The sequence below is a fragment of the Lutzomyia longipalpis genome, chromosome 1 (genome assembly GCF_024334085.1).
Source record: "Lutzomyia longipalpis isolate SR_M1_2022 chromosome 1, ASM2433408v1".
Lineage (NCBI taxonomy): Eukaryota > Metazoa > Arthropoda > Insecta > Diptera > Psychodidae > Lutzomyia > Lutzomyia longipalpis.
The window spans coordinates 7,021,277-7,039,458 of NC_074707.1; the positions used below are offsets into that span (position 1 = coordinate 7,021,277).

The 18,182-nt window shown below is 36.1% G+C and overlaps 1 protein-coding gene across 1 annotated transcript in view; it reads right to left on the reverse strand.

Moving 5' to 3' along the window:
* LOC129797641 (tetratricopeptide repeat protein 28) overlaps positions 1–18,112 on the reverse strand; it is a 25,437-nt gene extending 7,325 nt beyond the window's left edge. The window contains exons 1-5 of the mRNA XM_055840416.1: positions 16,976–18,112; positions 11,194–11,408; positions 1,588–1,647; positions 1,333–1,488; positions 58–611 (exon numbers count right to left, since the gene is read on the reverse strand). Coding sequence (XP_055696391.1) covers positions 58–611; positions 1,333–1,488; positions 1,588–1,647; positions 11,194–11,214 — 791 coding nt within the window. The 5' untranslated portion in view covers positions 11,215–11,408; positions 16,976–18,112. The remainder of the gene's footprint in view (positions 1–57; positions 612–1,332; positions 1,489–1,587; positions 1,648–11,193; positions 11,409–16,975) is intronic.
* Positions 18,113–18,182: the final 70 nt, after the last annotated feature.

The following is an 18,182-nucleotide window of genomic DNA, read 5'->3' on the forward strand; positions in this document are numbered from 1 at the left end:
AGTTTTTTTTTTAAACAATTTTGAAGATAAGAAAATCTTTAAAAAAACAAAACTCACCTATGGGCAGTTAGAGCTTCCTTGTAGGATCCCTGACTGAATTTCCCACTGCCGAGATTCCCATATACACGACATTCCCCCTGGGTATCACCTAAACTCTTAGCCACCGCCAAATCCTGCTGCATATAGCTGATGGCCTTATCGAGTTGATTAAGTGCCCAATGTGCTGAACTTAGAGCACTAAATACGGATCCACGGAGTTTCAGGGAACACGAACCAATCTGCAGTGCTGCCTCCAAGACTGTCACCGCTGAATGGTACTGCCCCGCCTGGAGGAGCTCCTGACCCACCACTGAGATCACCACAAAGGGCGATTGATCGAGTTTCATGGCACAGAGTTGCTGAAAAGTCGGTTCCAGGGCACTCCGGAGGGGAGACTTGATACTCGCCTCCACAAGTCCAGCCAGGAGTTGCTTATTGGAGGGATCTTGTGCCAGGCCCGAACTAAAAGCCGCCAGGGCTTCACCATACCTTCCCAAACACTGCAGAGCCACACCCTGCCGAAAGTAGGCCTTTGGCCACTGTGGGCAGAGTTCTCTGGCTTTGGTTGCATCCTTAAAAAAAGAAGCAGAAATTCTCTTTTAATGCTCGTGGCCACTCAAATCACCCATTAAGAATTTATTTTTTAAGGAATTATTAGTTATTTAATTTAATTAACAATAATCCACAAGTATGGAAGTCTTTAAAAGACTAAAAAAAGTTTTTTTTTTAAAGAATTTCTTTTCTTTTTCATTCATGATCATTTCATGTCTATTTTTGGGAGTTCTTAATGATTCTGTAAAGAAATTTAAAAATTCTTCTTGTGTAGTGATTCAGAATTTGAGTTAATCGAGTTAATTCATCGGTTTAATAAACTAATGTATTAAATTAATATTCGTTGAATTAAATAAATTAAAAATTGAGTAAGGACAGTTATTTCGTTTTTGCTGATCTTTTAATATTTTGACGCTTCATTCTCAAGAACTCTTAACGATCATAAGAAATTCTAAAGATTCAACCAACTTCTAAAACTCTTCATAAAAGTTTCTCATTTTTTTGGAATTAATATCGTTAATTCTGAGAGATATTTTGCACAATTTTCAGCTTAATCTCTGTCGCGCATCTAATTATGTATGTACCCACTTACATACATATTGATTTACTGATTTAGCGCACCCGGAAAGGTACACAAAGATCACACACATACGGGAGTGTCTAAAAATAAATTTCTGCAATTGCAAAGAGAACCCCATCGATCACCTTCTCACTCCATATTGCACATACAATTGCACTCACCTGAAGTGCAAGCTGAAATTGTCCCTGCTTGAGTCTGGCAGCGGATCTATTGCTGTAGAGAATGTGATTTGTGGGATCGAGTGCCAAAGCATCGGTGTAGAGTGCCACAGCCGTTGTAAAGTCACCACTCTGGCACGCAGCATTTGATTGTCTCACCTATATTATATAGAGGAGAGAATATTATGAACATCATTAAGACTTCCAATCTCACAACAACAACAACATCAAAAGCAAATAAAATAAAAGTTGCATTACCTTCTCCAGGAATAACGTTCTGTTGGCGGCCGGCAAATCTGGTGTTCCTTCTGGTTCATTCTGCGGCGCCGATTGCAAAAAATTAAGAACCAAGAAAAAATAGAAGAGAAAGAGGATTAAGGAGAGGGTAAGACAAGAAAAAAAAGAAGATCATGGTATTATCATCCCATTCAATTATTGCATCTTTCCTCCCTCCCAATTTATCAGAAATTGATCGTGATTCTTTTCTCTTTGGCATTTCATACCCACAAACAGCACAACGGGCCTCTTCTTTGCGCCGCGCGCTCTTGTGAAAAGATTCTTTGCCCGCGTATTAAGTATAGAAATTATGTGGTACTTGCAACGGCTCCGGAGAGAGAGAGCGAACATATTGGATTCTTTGCTTTGGTTGTTCTTCAATCAACATTCCACACAAATAGGTGCCTTTTGATCGCAACAGATTTATCATCTCTCATTCTTTCTTCTCACCCCAGTCGCAGAACAACTCGATCAATATTACATCCCCTCCTTCTCCCTTCTCACGTGTGTCTGGTCTTAAGGGAAAATTCCGAGGAAAATAGATTTTTCTTTTATCAATAAATTCATTCCCATATACTTTTCCTTTTCTTTCTCACCCCGGAAGAATATATTAAAAATCTGAAAAGGCCAGTGATGAAATTTTCAATCTTGTCATTCCCACAGGTCGGGCGATCTCTGTTTTTTTTCTTTTAATTCTTCTCCACCTCATCGAAGACAAGATGTGTATAATTTTTCTTTGGTCTTGTTCACTTTTTTTTCGGCATCTCCGCACCAGTTGGCATGCAACTTGAGGGACGCAAAGAGTGGTATCATGATTTCAGAGTGTAATTTACGAAAATTATTGCTTCCCTCTCACTCTTCCACGCACTGTGTGCAATATATCCAAGAAATTGCTACATCGTGCTACAGAAAGTAAAGTATATTGATGATTATAAAATGAGAGAGAGACACAAAAAAAGATATATGAAGAATAAGGCGGAAAAATTATCGGGGAGGTAGTACAACATTTCCCTCACCCCATGTGAAAAAAAATTCTTTGGTTTTATTGCAATCAAATGAATCCAGTTGGAGGCTTGTACGTTCAAGCTGATGTTTCAAATGCAAAAAGAAGTCTATTCACTTTTATATGTGCTAAGTTGTTATTGAAAGATACGCTGATCTTAAAAAAAGAGCTAAATAAATAATTTCATTTTAGCTGTGTTTCTTTCAGACACAGCTTTTGTGTACCGAGCAAAATCGAAAGTCGTCAGATCGGGCTCAAACTTGGGATGAGCACGAATTAGGGTCCCCACATTCCAAAAAACGTATGCGCCAAAAAATTTTTTCCGGCCGGCCGGCCGGCCGGCCGGCCGTCCGTCCGTCCGTCCGGAACCTTTTGCTAAATTACAAGAGAACGGTAATAGATAGAGACTTGCGGTCAACGGCAAAGTTTAAATATCGACCGGAAGACATCCGATTATGAGGTCAAATCCACCCCCCCACCCCCCCGTCCGCCATTTTGAATAACCTCAAAATTTTGTTTTCGCTATATCTCAGCCCCTGTAATAGCTAAAAATCTGAAATTTTGATATGTTGTAGGGGCCATCAAGAGCTTTCCAACGATACCTCATTTTCGAAAATCGGTCAAGCCGTTTAGTCAATATGGCCGCCACAATTTTTCATCGAAAATCGACCATAACTCGAAAACGGCTTGACCGATTTTGATCAACCCGGGGTCAAATGAAAGATCTCAACAAACCCTACAACTCTCTAGAACATCCGAAGTTTCAAAAGTGACCGCTAGAGGGCCAAAAATCAAAAACAAAATTTTCGATGAGTTTTCGATGAATATCTCGAAAACGACGACATAAATTTTTTTCATTTTTTGATATGTTGTAGCTGACCATATTATCTAGCTTCATGCCAAAAATGAAGAAAATCTATGGATCCGTTCTCGAGATATAGCCTTCCAAAGTTGGCATGTCATATCTCGGGTTCTACATGTCCGATCTTGATCAACTCAAGCGCAAATGAAAGGTTTCGTGAAACCCTACAAATGTCTAGAACATTACAACTTCGAAAAATGTCCGCAAGAGGCGCTAAAATCGAAAACAAAGTTTTCGAAAATTTCGAACTCGAATTTTTCGAAAATGGCGACATAAATTTTTTTCATTTTTCGATATGTTATAGCTGACTTCAAGACCTTTCAAACAAAAAAAAATTTATGAAAATCTATGGATCCGTTCTCGAGATATGGCCTTCTAAAAATTTATTAGCGTATGACTTTAATACTATTCCAGACTTTGCGCGTATTTAAATTAATTCGCGTTCTAGTTTGCTCTCACAAAATTGGTACACTGAAAGAAACACAGCTCCCGTAAGCTTGGTCAGCTTACCAGTACATTTTTTAATCCTTGCAAGATTTTCTTTATTTACCACATTATTTGCGAACAATATTATTTAACAACGGTGAATAAACTCCTTTAGATTCAGAGTAAAAAAAATATCTCTTTCGCAAATAGATTTCATATATTTGTGGGACTTGTGGAATTTTCCGCAGAGGAGAGAGCAAACGGATCTTAAGATGAAATTAATTCAATTTCGCCATATATACAAGAAAATTGCAGGGAGATGAAAACACGATTGAGAATTACGAAGGAAAAAGATTATATGGTATTGGTGTTAGTGGAAAAAGGTATTAAATATAATTATGTGTTGGATTGTAATCGCATAGAAGCAATTAATCAAACTGATTAATGAGTGAGACACCAACAATTATTTGCGGGTGAAAAATTCCAATCGACTTTTGTTCATTTCTTCACGCATAAAAGTTTACATACCTATATAGGTATACTGTATACAACACACCTTCTTTTCCTTTTCACACACAGAAAAAAAAAAGATATTTGATTCTTTTCTTTCATCGCTCAAAAACTCATTCCAAAACATATGATATCCATGGGAGATTTATTCCAATGACTTGGAAAAATTTTATTCTTTTACTTGTAGTTGGTAACTTTTTTCTGATTTGGCACCTTTTTTGACCTTCTCACCTCAATTTCATGTCAATATGGGGATTGTCGAAATATTTATATATGGTATATGTACTACAAATTGTTGCTCTTTTTTATGTTTAAAGCATAAATCATCATAGAATTCGCATTGTCAGAGAAAAAATGCATTAGTTGAATTATTTATTAATAAAATTAGTGATTCAAGAGTTTGTAAGAGCTTTCAAGAGTATACCTTACGCTTAGGCTACCGTGGCAACATTAAGGTAAAATAATCCACTAATAATGATTTATTTCTTCCTCTCTCAGGCTAAATTCTCACAATATGGCATCTTTTACAACCAATATTTGTGAATTATCTCAATATAGGAGATTAATTAAGAATAATCTTATTTGATGTTGCATCAATTGATGCGATTTAGATTAGGATGGAATAGTAAATCACTTTTTTTGCATATTTATATGCTCCCTTATACATACATATACAGAAGGTATACATAATCTCGCGCTGAATATAAAATTTATAGAGGAAATCTCAAGATGAGTTAATCGATGTGAAAACTGTTAATACCCCTCTTTAAAAGAGAATTGAGAAACACTTTGAGGTGCTGATGAATGCTTGAGAAAGAGAAACGAAGAGGACAGTATGAGAAAAAAAGCTAAATAAAATCAAACGAACTACCAAATGAAAGACTCATTTAAATGATTTATTTCCACGATAAAGAAAAGATGCAAGATGGAGCTTTCTCTGTGAATTCTATATAATGCAATTTTACTCTTCAATATTACCATCAATTGCTTTTTGCAATGCAACTATGGAACAAAATTTTTATTTGGTTTTTTTATCTTCTTCTTTAACTCTACATTTATTTCTTTATTTTTAAATCTTGTGTTTCCATTAAAATGTTTAAAATCATTCGTCTAGCTAACATGTGGCATTCACAAGAAAATATTGGTTAGTCTTTGTACTAGAGTTCTAGGAAATTGCAATTGTTTCAACTCAAAAGCCCTAAATCCCCACCTAAATCATATTTTTAAGCTAATATATTTTTTCCTGAAGAAATATATTTTTTTGAACTTTAACTGATGGTAAAGAAGTAGAAATTTACACACACACACTGTTAAGTCATAAAAAATATGTGCAATCTACATAATAAGAAAACGTTTATGCTCAACCAGAAGCATTAAAATTATATACTTGTATTATATTAAATTCTTACAAGAGTGAAATTCCAATGTTGATGCAATTTTTCATGAGTATGAGGTATCTACTTAAAATTTTTACTCTTTGATCGTATCGTGAGTAGCCATTTTTTTTTATTCTCAAAAGAAGTGAAAATTGCAAATTGCACATAATCCCAAATGCAATGTCGAGGAATGAAGCATATGTAATATGAAGAAGAGGATGGTTTAGATGAGGTGGAAAGAAGGGAGAATACGGGAATGGGGGAATACAATCTCTAATTATGCTGGAGGAGCATAGTAGGAGGGCGTCAAGCACAGATTCAGTAGCGAAAGAAATCAATGGCATGCCTCTCTTGATATATTCCCAGATGGTGAACGGTTTTTGTTGGTCTCTCTTCCCCTTTTACTTCTTCTCGCATCTTCCCAAAGCAACATATATCGTCTTTTTTTCTGCCATCATCATCTCTTTTTTGTCCGGCATCCACATTTCTCTCACTCGTGAGTTTTATCGTCGTGGTCTTTGGTCTAATGATTGGTGTTGTGCTTATAGAGAAGAACCCCGAGATTTGCCTTCCACGGTCGTGTTCACTGCCACGGAATTCCTGAGAAATCAAAAATTCCTCCTTCTGGTACCATCGAGCTACATACATACATATATGTAATGCCTGTACCTCTCTCTACGTACATATATATCTCTATTCCCAATGCACTTCCTTCTCTCCTCCTTACACCACCCTTGTGTTGTTGGTCGTACACTAAACACCGCATCAACCATTTCTTTAATTACATTTTGAACCCTTCGATATAATTTGCATTTTATCTTCTATGCACCTTTCCTTCAACCATTGTCTCTTCTTTTGTTCCCCAAACCTCCACAGCGTAGCTCCCACTGTGAGACCCTTTACCCTCGCCGCGCCCACTCGTTGCCCGACGTGCATCTTCTTAACCCTCCGAAAAATGCAAAATCAAACCATATAACATTGTGTGAGGAGGGAAATCTCAATTCCAATGTGATTTTTCTTCTTCTTTTCTCAACATTGGAATGTCCTTGAGTGGAACTCATTAAAATCCCTCACCTCGGCGGATTTCTTTGACTCCTCACTTACAGCCAGCCACCAACCACAAATACCTCTCCCAAGACGACATTTTTTTTTATCCCTCCTCATCTCCATCTCATCGATGGTAGACGCATCTTGTGCTGGGGCAATATAATCAGCAGAGGCAAAACACATAATGCTTGACTTCCAATAACATGTGCAATTTGTTGATATCCCCAGATAATGTTGCCAAGTGAATAAACTTTTGCAATATAAACGCATCTGTTAATTGCTTTACAATTGACCATTTTCAAGCAAGACTCCCATCGACAATCCATATGCTGATTTCTCTCTCCCCATATCGTTTGGTGTGGATACTTAATAACCATGGGATTGATGATGATGATTTCTTCCCCGCAAAAATTTCCATGGGACATTGCACTTTCTGCCACAGCTTAAATGGTCAATTTTTACCATCTATATATACACACGGAAGGTACATGGAGGAGAGTACTGCGATGGTGTAGTACGACAAGGAAGAATATTCTCATTTATACTCTCTTCCTCATCTTTCGCACTGAAGAAACTCATCCCCGAAAATTAAAGGCTATATGGGGAAATTCTAATTTTAATGAAGACTCCCAATTCTCTCTCTCTCTCTCTCGTCTTTCCCATCGTTTATGTCTTTGTTTTTTTTGTACATATACATAACATATGCACATAAAATAAGGTAGATATATACCTATATAAACTTTGAGAAGCTGCTGTGTAAGAAATTGCAAATTGACGTTAATTTCGTGAACTTCCTGGCCAATATGCGAATCATTTTTCTCCCTTCTCATCTTGAGTTCTTTTTTTTTTTCTTTCTTTCATTTGCCACTTCTTCACATCTCATCTCCAACCGTGAAATTTTATTGTTTCTCCTTCATTGCAAAAATTTAACACTCGATGAAATAATTACTCTTCCATGTCGCATCTTTGATGTGGTGTTGGCTCCTTCCACTAATTGGACTTTATTGTTGTACCACACATTTACATGATTGATTGGTTAATTTTTTTCGCAAATCATTATGTGCACAAATAATGCGAAAAGATTTAGTTACATCTGTTGAATGGATATTGGCAGTTCAACCAAATTAAAAAAAAATTAAATAAAAAGAATTCTGTAGGTTAGAGAAAAGCTAATAAATATAATAAAAGCTTTCTAACCCTCTCAAATAAAAAAATCTTCAATATCAAAAGAATTCCCATTGAATATTTTATTCCAAAAAATAAATATCAAAATGAAACTTGTCTTGGCTGTCGGAAGAATTCAAATAAAGAAAATTCAAAGCTCTTCCATCACAATTAGAAGGAATAATTATACATACATGACTGTCTTCTCCAATATCAATATCAATTAATTGAATATTTTATATAGGAAATTCACATTAAATGATGCAGGTTTTTTGTGTCTTGTAAAATTATCATAAAATATACCTCCTCACTTCAATTTCACTCTTATCTAATTCCTCTTCGACACACTTAAATGAGGGAAAAATTACTTGGATAAATTTCCCTTTGAACAGATACGCGCGCGGAATGGAAGTAGAAACATTCCATTCAGTGTTGATTTTTTTTCCTTTAAATTCTCCTCTCTAAACTTCTTCTCAATTTCTCACACATCTGCACCTTTCTCAAATGAAAAATCCAACGTGTGTGTAATTCGAAATTTATTGAGACAATATTCTAAATATTCATGAATATTCTATTCTCATTAACAGCAGCTAATCGTGCCTCTGCTCTTTTTTTTTCTTCTTCTTAACTTAACATCCCAAACTCCGCGCGTCTTTTCCTCCTACTTTAACCAACCTATATGTTTTAAAAAGAACCCAATCTTCATGTTTCTTCTGTTTTTGGCATCATCTCTCGTTTAGCTTCTCTTGTTTTTCATTTTTGTTCTTTTTAACTGAAGAGAAGAATTTGTTGGGTAGCGTATAAAATTGCTCATATAGAAGATTTGTCTCCTTCTCAACACACATTGCCAACAATTAAATTCATATATAATTAAATTAATTTATATTAATATTCTAGGATTGAATTTCACATGTGAAAAAGCAACAAATTGTCATGAATTCTCATCTCCTAAACGTACAAGAAGATTATACTTCATCTTTAACCGGACTGGGGAGTCGTGATCGATGGAATAACTCTTGAATTTTCTTATTTATTTGTAATCTTTTTCCCCCCGCATTCCACACTCAAAATCTCACTCAAAAAAAATCATGAGAGATCAATAAATTGGCAGGATGAAAAAAATTGATGGTTGGGGAAGAAAAAAAAATGTTATGAAGAATGCAATTTCGTGAGAGGGGAAGAGAAGGTGCACGCGCGTGCTTTTTTTCATAAGGCGGTACTGATAGAACATCACAACCGATATGGTTTCACGTTGTTATAGAAAATTTTGTAATTAATGCTGTTTCTCTTACTCCCCTTTTCGTTCATATTTCTCTCTGCGCATTGTACATACAAAATAGCGCAGCATAATGCTGGGTGCAAGAATGAATAAAAAATACATATATGAGCAAAACCTTTTATGAGCAAAACCGAAAGAAGATCCCTCTGTTACTTCCAAGTTAATTTTGCAATTAATTTTTCGGAAAATTTGCAATTAAATTTCCTTTCTCACATCGTCTTGTTTTTGTACCATTCCACCATCCTCAAACCTCCCCCTCTACCCGCCTACCATATGGGGAAGGTTATTGACACAAACCAAACGCGCCCCTTTTAGAGAAGAGATACTTTATTAATGCATAAGAATAAATATGTTGAATTGAAATAAAATATTAAAATAATTTCCCAATGATGAAGATTCTTATCAGCAAAACAGCAGAGATTTCTTTTGATGAGAAAAAAACAAGAAAATCCACCGAGCTTGCATTCAGTGCGAAGAATTGTATCTGTTGGTAGTGGATCCCCGGTGGGTTAATGGTCTTCTAAAATGACAATATTTCAGATATATTTTCGCATCGTCTCAAGTTAAACTTTTTAATTGATCCACACCTCCCAATTTGTCAATTTTGCAATCTTTTGCAAAAGAATCAATTTGCAAAATTATATTGGAAATAGCTTCTCTAATATTACCGCGGCTCATCTAACCAGGTATACGGAATTAAATACCTACACAGTATGTTATATATTTGTTCTATATGAGAGTAAATCAATTAAAGAAAATAGTGAAATGGAAAGAATTTTATGCACGTCATATTGTGAAATAAATTATGCAATTTCTTGTCTTATTGAGAAGAAGAAGAAAAAAACATTCTTACACCTCTTCTTTCCCATATCAACATCGTCTCTTCATTTACCACACACACGTTCTTATCCCATATAGTATATCGCTCTTTTTCTCAACTATATATCTATCCTACATAGAGTTGGGTGCCTTAATCAAACGTACGACCTGAAATCATTTTGCTGCACGCAAAAATTTCTCACGACTCTCATGCGGTGTGAAATGAAAAACGGGAGACGTATAAAGGGTGGGATTTATTAGTTGAAAGAAGTCAAAGAGATATGAACATCTTAAATAGAGTATGTGATAGTTTTCTCGCAGTTCTCTTCCTCTCACTTTGCGTAAAATGACACACAAACATCCCTATACATATATGCATACATAGTGAAAATAAATGGGCATAAAGGTTGAATGAGATGTTCTATATTGTAGATAGAAGTAGGAAGGTATTTGCGATCTTTTTTTTTACCCATTTGGTGTAAAATAAACTTTGTGTTTCCAAAGAGAAGCGATAGTACCAGAAGGAGAGATGCCTGCAAAAACATATGTAAGTATAACTAAAATATATGTGGATATGTCATGAGCAATGATAGTGGGGCACATGGCATAAAAACCATATTTTGCCCATAAGTGCAATAGTGTCTAAAATGGGAAATAAATCATTTTGCAAAGTAATTTATATTTATCATTTTACTTCAAATGTTCCATTAAGCCTTTTCTACTGGTTTTTCAAAATATGTGGTGTATTAAAAGCCATCTTCCATACAACCGTACGTATATATCTGATGCTTTGGTGGGTTCCTCGCCTAGACACCAATTGAAATCTTTTGATTTTCTCTTATTTGTGAATCTTCTTCGCATAGAGTTGTTTCTCTCTTTCTTTCTCCTTTTTGTTTACCCCTTTTTTCCTCGAGAGTGTGGCACTCATCTACCTCTTGCTATATATTTGATACATTCTTATTTGCACGTTTTCCCCCTGTTTCGCGCAACCTGTCATATTTGCAAGAGAACCACTTTATGCGATGTTGCTACTTATATAGATTGCTAAAGAAAAAAAAATGGGCAAGAATGTAACATTTCAATTAAATTATGAGACACTCACCTCGAAATCTCGTTGTGACATCGTAAAAACTTCATAGAAATTTTTAACATTTAGATGACAATTTTTAGTCACATCAACGTGAATTCTTCTATCGTCACCATTGCAATGCTGCTGTTGGTGGCTGCAGAAAAACAGCTACTTTAGCCACGAATGCTCAATTTTTCCGCCAGTCTGTTTCCGTTTGATAGCAACAAAACACATTCCACCAGCAGTATCTGCAAAGACAGTGAGAGAGAGAGAGCGAGAAGGTAAAGTATGTACATATAAAATAACAAAAGAGGTCAGGGAAAGAGTTAAATCGATGCAATTTCTTTCTTCACTAATGGTTCAGCAGACAGATGGAAATATATTTGTATATATGTAATTTCGTGCCGCAAAGAGCACTCAACATGAAGAAAAAAAGACTTTCCTCCAGTATTACAAAAGTTCGTGAATTAAATGCATGATATTAGCATTGGAATAATTGCAAATTGCAGCTAAAACAAAATGGACTTATGCAATTTAATTAACAAGACAGTGAGATTGAAAGAAAATCAAGATCACGAAGCATGAAATAAAGTACATACTTTAAATATTTTATGGGTAGATAGACAAGACATGTGGGGAGGAAAGAGTTTATCTTAATCTCTAAATTAAAAGATCAAAAGATAAATTCTAATGCAAAAAAATATTCTTGAATTTATCAAAAGAACTTGTACCGACAAAAGGCTCTTAAAGGAATTAATTTAATATTTTATTGTATTAATTCCATTAGTGTGAAGAAATCACGAGATAAAAGGTACAATTAAAAATATATATTAAGGTTCATTTGATAATATATATATATTTCAAAAAATATTATTTTCTTCTATTTTTAGCGTAAATTTGAAAAGAAGTATAATGAAACCGCGAGATAAACAACTTCAGGAACATCTGCAGAGAATGAATAAGCTTTGAGTGAATTAGAGAAAATCTCATAAACCAACTTCCTTTTACATCAAACGTTAAAATAAATAAATAAAAGCACAACGATGGTAATATTCTCTCAAACATAGAAACTGAAAATCAAGATAAGAAAAAGGTATCAAAGTAGAAGAATCAGCGCCAATTATTTCCCATAGTTTTGCAAGACAATATCACAAACATCTTATCTACAATATAATGCTTTAGCATTTGATCCACCTCATACTGCAATCTCCTCCTCTCTTCTAGAAACAAGAAGTCAATTCTTGAGGAAAGAGGATATGTATGTATGTATAAAAAAAGTATAATAAATAAATAAATCTTTAATGCGACATGCAAACAAGTTGCCAACAGATTTATGTGTGTCGCCAAGTAACAAAATTCCCTTCTTCTTCGATCCACCAGTTGAGGAGAGACGACAATTGGGCACTGAATGAACATGCTTGGCTCTCACAGAGAGGTTGGGGCGAGTTTGATGAAGGGAAAAAATCCAGATATTTAAAAGAGGAGAAAGAAAATTCCCTTGGAGGTAGCCGACAACGACAATGTAAAGGATGATGGTGGAGATGTTGAGAAAAAAAAGAGAAGCTGTGTGCTACACCACACATATACAATTCAGCATCCACTTATCAATTTGGATTTCCAATTCCTTGACAGTTTGTAACTGACAGAACAAAGCTGGGGCGGTTTTCTTCTTCCCCCTATATAACATTCGCATCTTCTCATGCTGATTTTACCATCACCATCAGAGAATGCAAGAACTTTTCGTTCTTCTCCTTTGCTGCTGCTGCTACTTGTTGCTATTGCTGCTGGGATCCCACAATTGTGGTGTGGTGGATATGCAAAGAAATTGTCTTCCTTTTGAAAGAAAAAAAAAAAGAATGATTCAAATAAGAAAAAGGTACAAAAGAGATCCTCCACGGTAGAATTGGGGGAAGAAAAAGAAGATGCAAGAAAGACAAGAAGCAAATAACAAAAGGGACACAAATTCAACCTCTTTCACTCCGGCTTGATGTGGTACATATATACACACACGAAGAAAAGCCAGTAAATATTGACAAAATAAATTGAATCTTTGGGAAAAATCTCGCTCTTGCCGGCTTCTAAATAATTTATTGATTGCCAAGGGTATTTACATAAATAACTCGTTGACAATATTCGTAAATTTCTTTTGCATATTAGAAAGAAAAGAACACCGCAACGAGAAGCTACGACATAGCCATTGCGGAGAAGAGAAAGAGAGGAGACCCTTTTTGCCGGCATACATGAAGAAAACCCATGAGGTTGAAAAAGATATACTGTATGGAGAAAATAATAAAGAAAAGAATTCACTGACCATTGAAACATTCTTGAGTATCTTTTATTATCACTACTCTTTTTTTATTACTCCTTTGTCTCGTTTATATATTTTTTTCTCCTTCACCTTTTAACTTGAAACTATTTGACCGTGTTTTTCATAATTATATTTCATCACCTCTTGTTCTTCTTCAGAATGAATTTTCTTTATATATGAATATTGTATGCTAGGTAGCTGCTTTTTTCTTCCCTCAACCCTCACCTCTCAATTATAATTTTTTGATAGGTACCTACATATACATATAACTTCCTTTAGAGACAGACAAGAGTTCTAGAAAAAAAGAACTCCAACAAAATAGAGAAGACAAAAGTAAAATAACTCACTTCCGTTCATCAAATGCATTAACAACCTTCTCTGCTGACCAATTCCCACATCCCAGACATTTGCCCGTGTGTGATTAAACCACCAAGCACAAGATGTTGGACAATAATCACAAAATTGCCAAGTGTTGTGCTAATGCTTGTTGGAGAAGAAAAAAAAGTCACAACTTTAGATGAAAAAGAATATTGTGTCGGATCTGCACGACATGGAGAATACTTCAAACATCACCATTTTATTGCCTTGAGAATTTTTCTATCAAAATAAAATCATAAAATCATTCAGAAATCTCCCCCCCCCCCCCAAAAAAATAAAACGAAAAACAGATCCTCTCAAAAACTTTTGGTAAGTCTTCTTGTGAACCGCATTTAATTGTTGTACGATGATGTATCCGTTGTGAGAAAGCCCCAAAATTTATATTGTCAACGCAAAAAAAAAATTGAGGAATCACCATGTCTCTTGGTTGGACATAAAACCCCAGCACAGGGAGATACTCACGGCAGAGACAGACGTTTAATTAACGAAAATTACAGGGAGAGAAACAAAACTCCCCTCATCAGTTCATCCAACACACAGTTCCAATGGAGATCTTTACACCCATAAATTCACTCCTTTTCCATTTCTTATACAAGCCTTTTATATACCTCCTCACCAATGTTTGGTGGTACTTCCATCAACCACGCTGCTTCATCAGAAGGCATTCACAGATATTGCAAGTGAATGGAGTTGAGATTTCTTTATAAAGAATACTATAAATTTATTTATAAATAATGCTATAAAGAATGCGTATGTGGGTGTTTTACTCTAATTCTAAGAAACAATTTTGACAAGAATATTAAGTTTTAGAGAATTAAAAAATTAAAAGAAAGCACAAGAAAACACATTTTATTTTTAATGTGAACGCATTTTGTGTGAAACTTCCGGTTTTTTTGTGATCTTAGTGGAAAATTGTTTCCTCAAATAAGTACAGAATCCATATATGCCTGAATAAGCTCCTTTAAGATTAACAAAAATATGTAATTCATTTATGGGTCAAAAATTAATATTTCCACTATAGAATCATTGTGAGTTTCAATATAACAACAAAAGGGCGACCATCTCATAAAACTTTTATAAGGAAGAAGATTTTCTTTTACAATTTTCCCATAATCAATAGACATGCTTCTTATTTATTTATTTTTTACCCAATTCCATCTGACGATTAAATTGCTGGCTATGTGGGGCTTTTAAAATCGCATTACAGAGTTTTTTTGTTAGGAACATTATTGTATACATCCAAACTTGGCTACTCTGAGAATCCCATTTCGGTGCAAGTTGAAAAACCTTCATTGTGATTTTTTTTATTCATTCCATCCGCCACGAACAACTTCAAATTGTTGGTGTATGTTGAAGGAAAAAAAGAGCGACTGTGAGGGAAAAATAAAAGAACCCGCGCGTCTCTGATGGATTTGCGTTGTAATTGCAGGAGATGATTTCTGGTTAGTAACTACCAACCAAATGGTAGGATGGATTGAGAAGTCTCTGGGCAGCGAAGTGCATATGGTGCAGATTTGGGCGGGAAATGTATAAAACACGAAATTACGCTCTTTTTTTGCTGCCTCCTTCATCCGTACCGCGCTGGAGTGGATGGGAGTTGAAGAAATTGACTAATTCCGGCATATTTTGCTTACACAGAGAGGGTGTCTTGGGCATATGTGCGCAGACAATGAAATAATTGTACTTACAGACAATAATTGATGCACGAGAGAGAGAGAGAGAGGGAGAAATTATATTTAATGCACAATAAATATTTTCTTTAAAAAAAATTGAACAATGCCAAATGGAAGATTGGAACAAGTGCAAGAAATTCCATTGAAGAATTTTCCGTGAAATTCCTGGCGAGAGTGAATGAGAGAGAAAATGACGGTTGGTCATTTTCTTCCATCATCATCTCCACACCACATCTCTCATGGCACACAGTGGAATTTCAATCCATTGCGGGTTTCTTTCACTTGGGGAGCTCTCTTGTGATGATGTTGCATAGAATGCAATTGGAACACTCTTTAATGCTCTCTGTGGAGACACACCACAAGCATAGGCCCCCAAGTGCCATAAAAGAGTGTCTCTCTCTCCGTTTGCCAGACGCACAGCCCCACACACGGATGCTATATATGTAGGTAGGTATATAGAGAAGATGTGGACAGACTTCCACAATACTTCTCATTCTTTTGAGACTCTTCCTCACACCCATGGTGAATAATCTCCATCTCCACACGATCGTCTTCCTCGCCACCACACAACACATATGAGTGTGAAATGCACCAATGTGATGAGATGGGGAAGAGGAGAGAATAAATAAAATATTATATATATAAATTACTCTATGTTGAGGTCATTAGAACTTCATCAGTTTGTGTTGTTGTTCACAAGAGTATGCGCATTATATTATATGCGAATGTACCTCCATCTCGAAAGCATGAGACTGGATTGATTAGTTGCAAATATTTCTGTCTGCATGACTTTTCCCCCCATTGCTCCCCCTTTAGCACATCTGCCATCCTCAACACGACCGCAATATTGCTCGCCATTGCGGAGAAAAAAGGCATTGCAAGAGAGGAAATTATTTTGATGATCAACATTGAATTTCCGCATTCACTAATGAAAGAATCAATCACTCTAGCCTAGAGCACGATACCCTCTAAAGTGAGAGAGAGAGAAGAATTCTTCTTTAGTGTAATTTAACCGAGTGAAAAGTACACAGAAAAATTTCTCCCTCGATGGAATTGTGATCTTTTTGCGTTATTGTACATTACATACTTTGACGATCGCTCGAGGATCATGCGACGTAGAGAGAAATGAAGAAACAACAACAAAAAATGGGGGCACAAACCATTGAAAGAGCCTGAAGAATAAAATTGCAACTAAAAGAGGGAATTTCTGGCACCTGTTTTCGGATGATCAACAAATACACACAGCTTAAAATATTCCTAGCCAATTCCACTGTATATACCTACAATGTGCGGGGCCACAAAATAAAAATAAAGAAATACACAACATCCCGCAGCAAAATAAAGGTAAAAATGGAATAAAAAGAGCTTCAAGACAAGGGAGATCAAGCAGAATTTTTGGCAATTTTTTTTCACCATCACACAATATTCTCTCTGTCTTCTTCAAAAGCATTTTTACCTTTTTATAATATATATACGTGCTTGTTTGCCCCAAACAACTACATATATGCTACAGTTTTCAACTTTATAATTCCTTCTTCTTGGCGGGTTTTTAAACACACAACACTACCACCAGGTACCACAGACACCACGTCAAACATCCAACACACTATTCACGCGACTTGGTTGTTGGCTTTTTCTTATATTGGTGCATCGAAAAGTGCTGGCTGCTTTTTCTTCTCAACTCAACACACACTACTTGATGGTTAAAAAATTCCTCAATGCATTTGCACGGAAAACTCAATGAAAATGCGGGAAAAACTGCACAAAAACCACTCTATTGCACATCAACGAGGTACCTCTGCGTGGATTTGTTGAGAATTTGTTGAAAAAATTTCTACCAAAAATGGAGATTAATTGAGAAAAGAACGCGCAAGCACTACACCACCAAGCTGATCGCGACCATCTCCATTCTGGCACTGAACTGTGAGATCAACCTCTTGTAGCTTGGATCTCCTCGCACTGCAAAATTTCTCACCTCGCGGTAACCACACACACATAAGGCCCGCAAGAATGATCGCCTTTACAGGGTGATCGATCGTGGTGTACCTGGTGTTAGAGTGAGATCACAAGAGAATACCTCGCGATCGCCACAAGATCACTATTTTCACCGTTTTTTTTTTCGTTTCTTTTCTTTCTCTCCTCAATATTCCTCCACTATCAATCCACCCACAGATCGCGGGGTATACGGTAATCCACGTCATTACACCATGGCTCTAAAGTGCATCCCCGCGAGGGAATTCTCTCCGCAAAGCGTGCAATCTCGTGGAATTCTCGAAAAACCCAACCGCGCGCGATCTTGCGCAATGAAGAGATCAACTCCCGGTTGATCACTTTGCGTTTTGTTTCAAAGCGCAAAATTACAAAACTTCTTTTTCTCACTTGTCTCTCTTTTCCCCAATGTGAGCTCCTCTCTGTACGCGGATAATTGTGTTGGTGTGTCGCATTCCATTCTCGTGCACGTTCCTCCTCCTCTTGTACCGCGGGGACCAACCACCATGTTTTTCTTTTTCTTTTTTTTTTGAGAAATTGTCCATGACGAGGGATTATTCAATTTTCACTGCATTCGTGCCGAAGAGGTGTTGTGATAAAAGAGATTAAAGAAAAATGTGCCATCACTTGGGGCGCGAAGGGCGCGAAGCTACAATAAAAAAAAACTGCAAAAG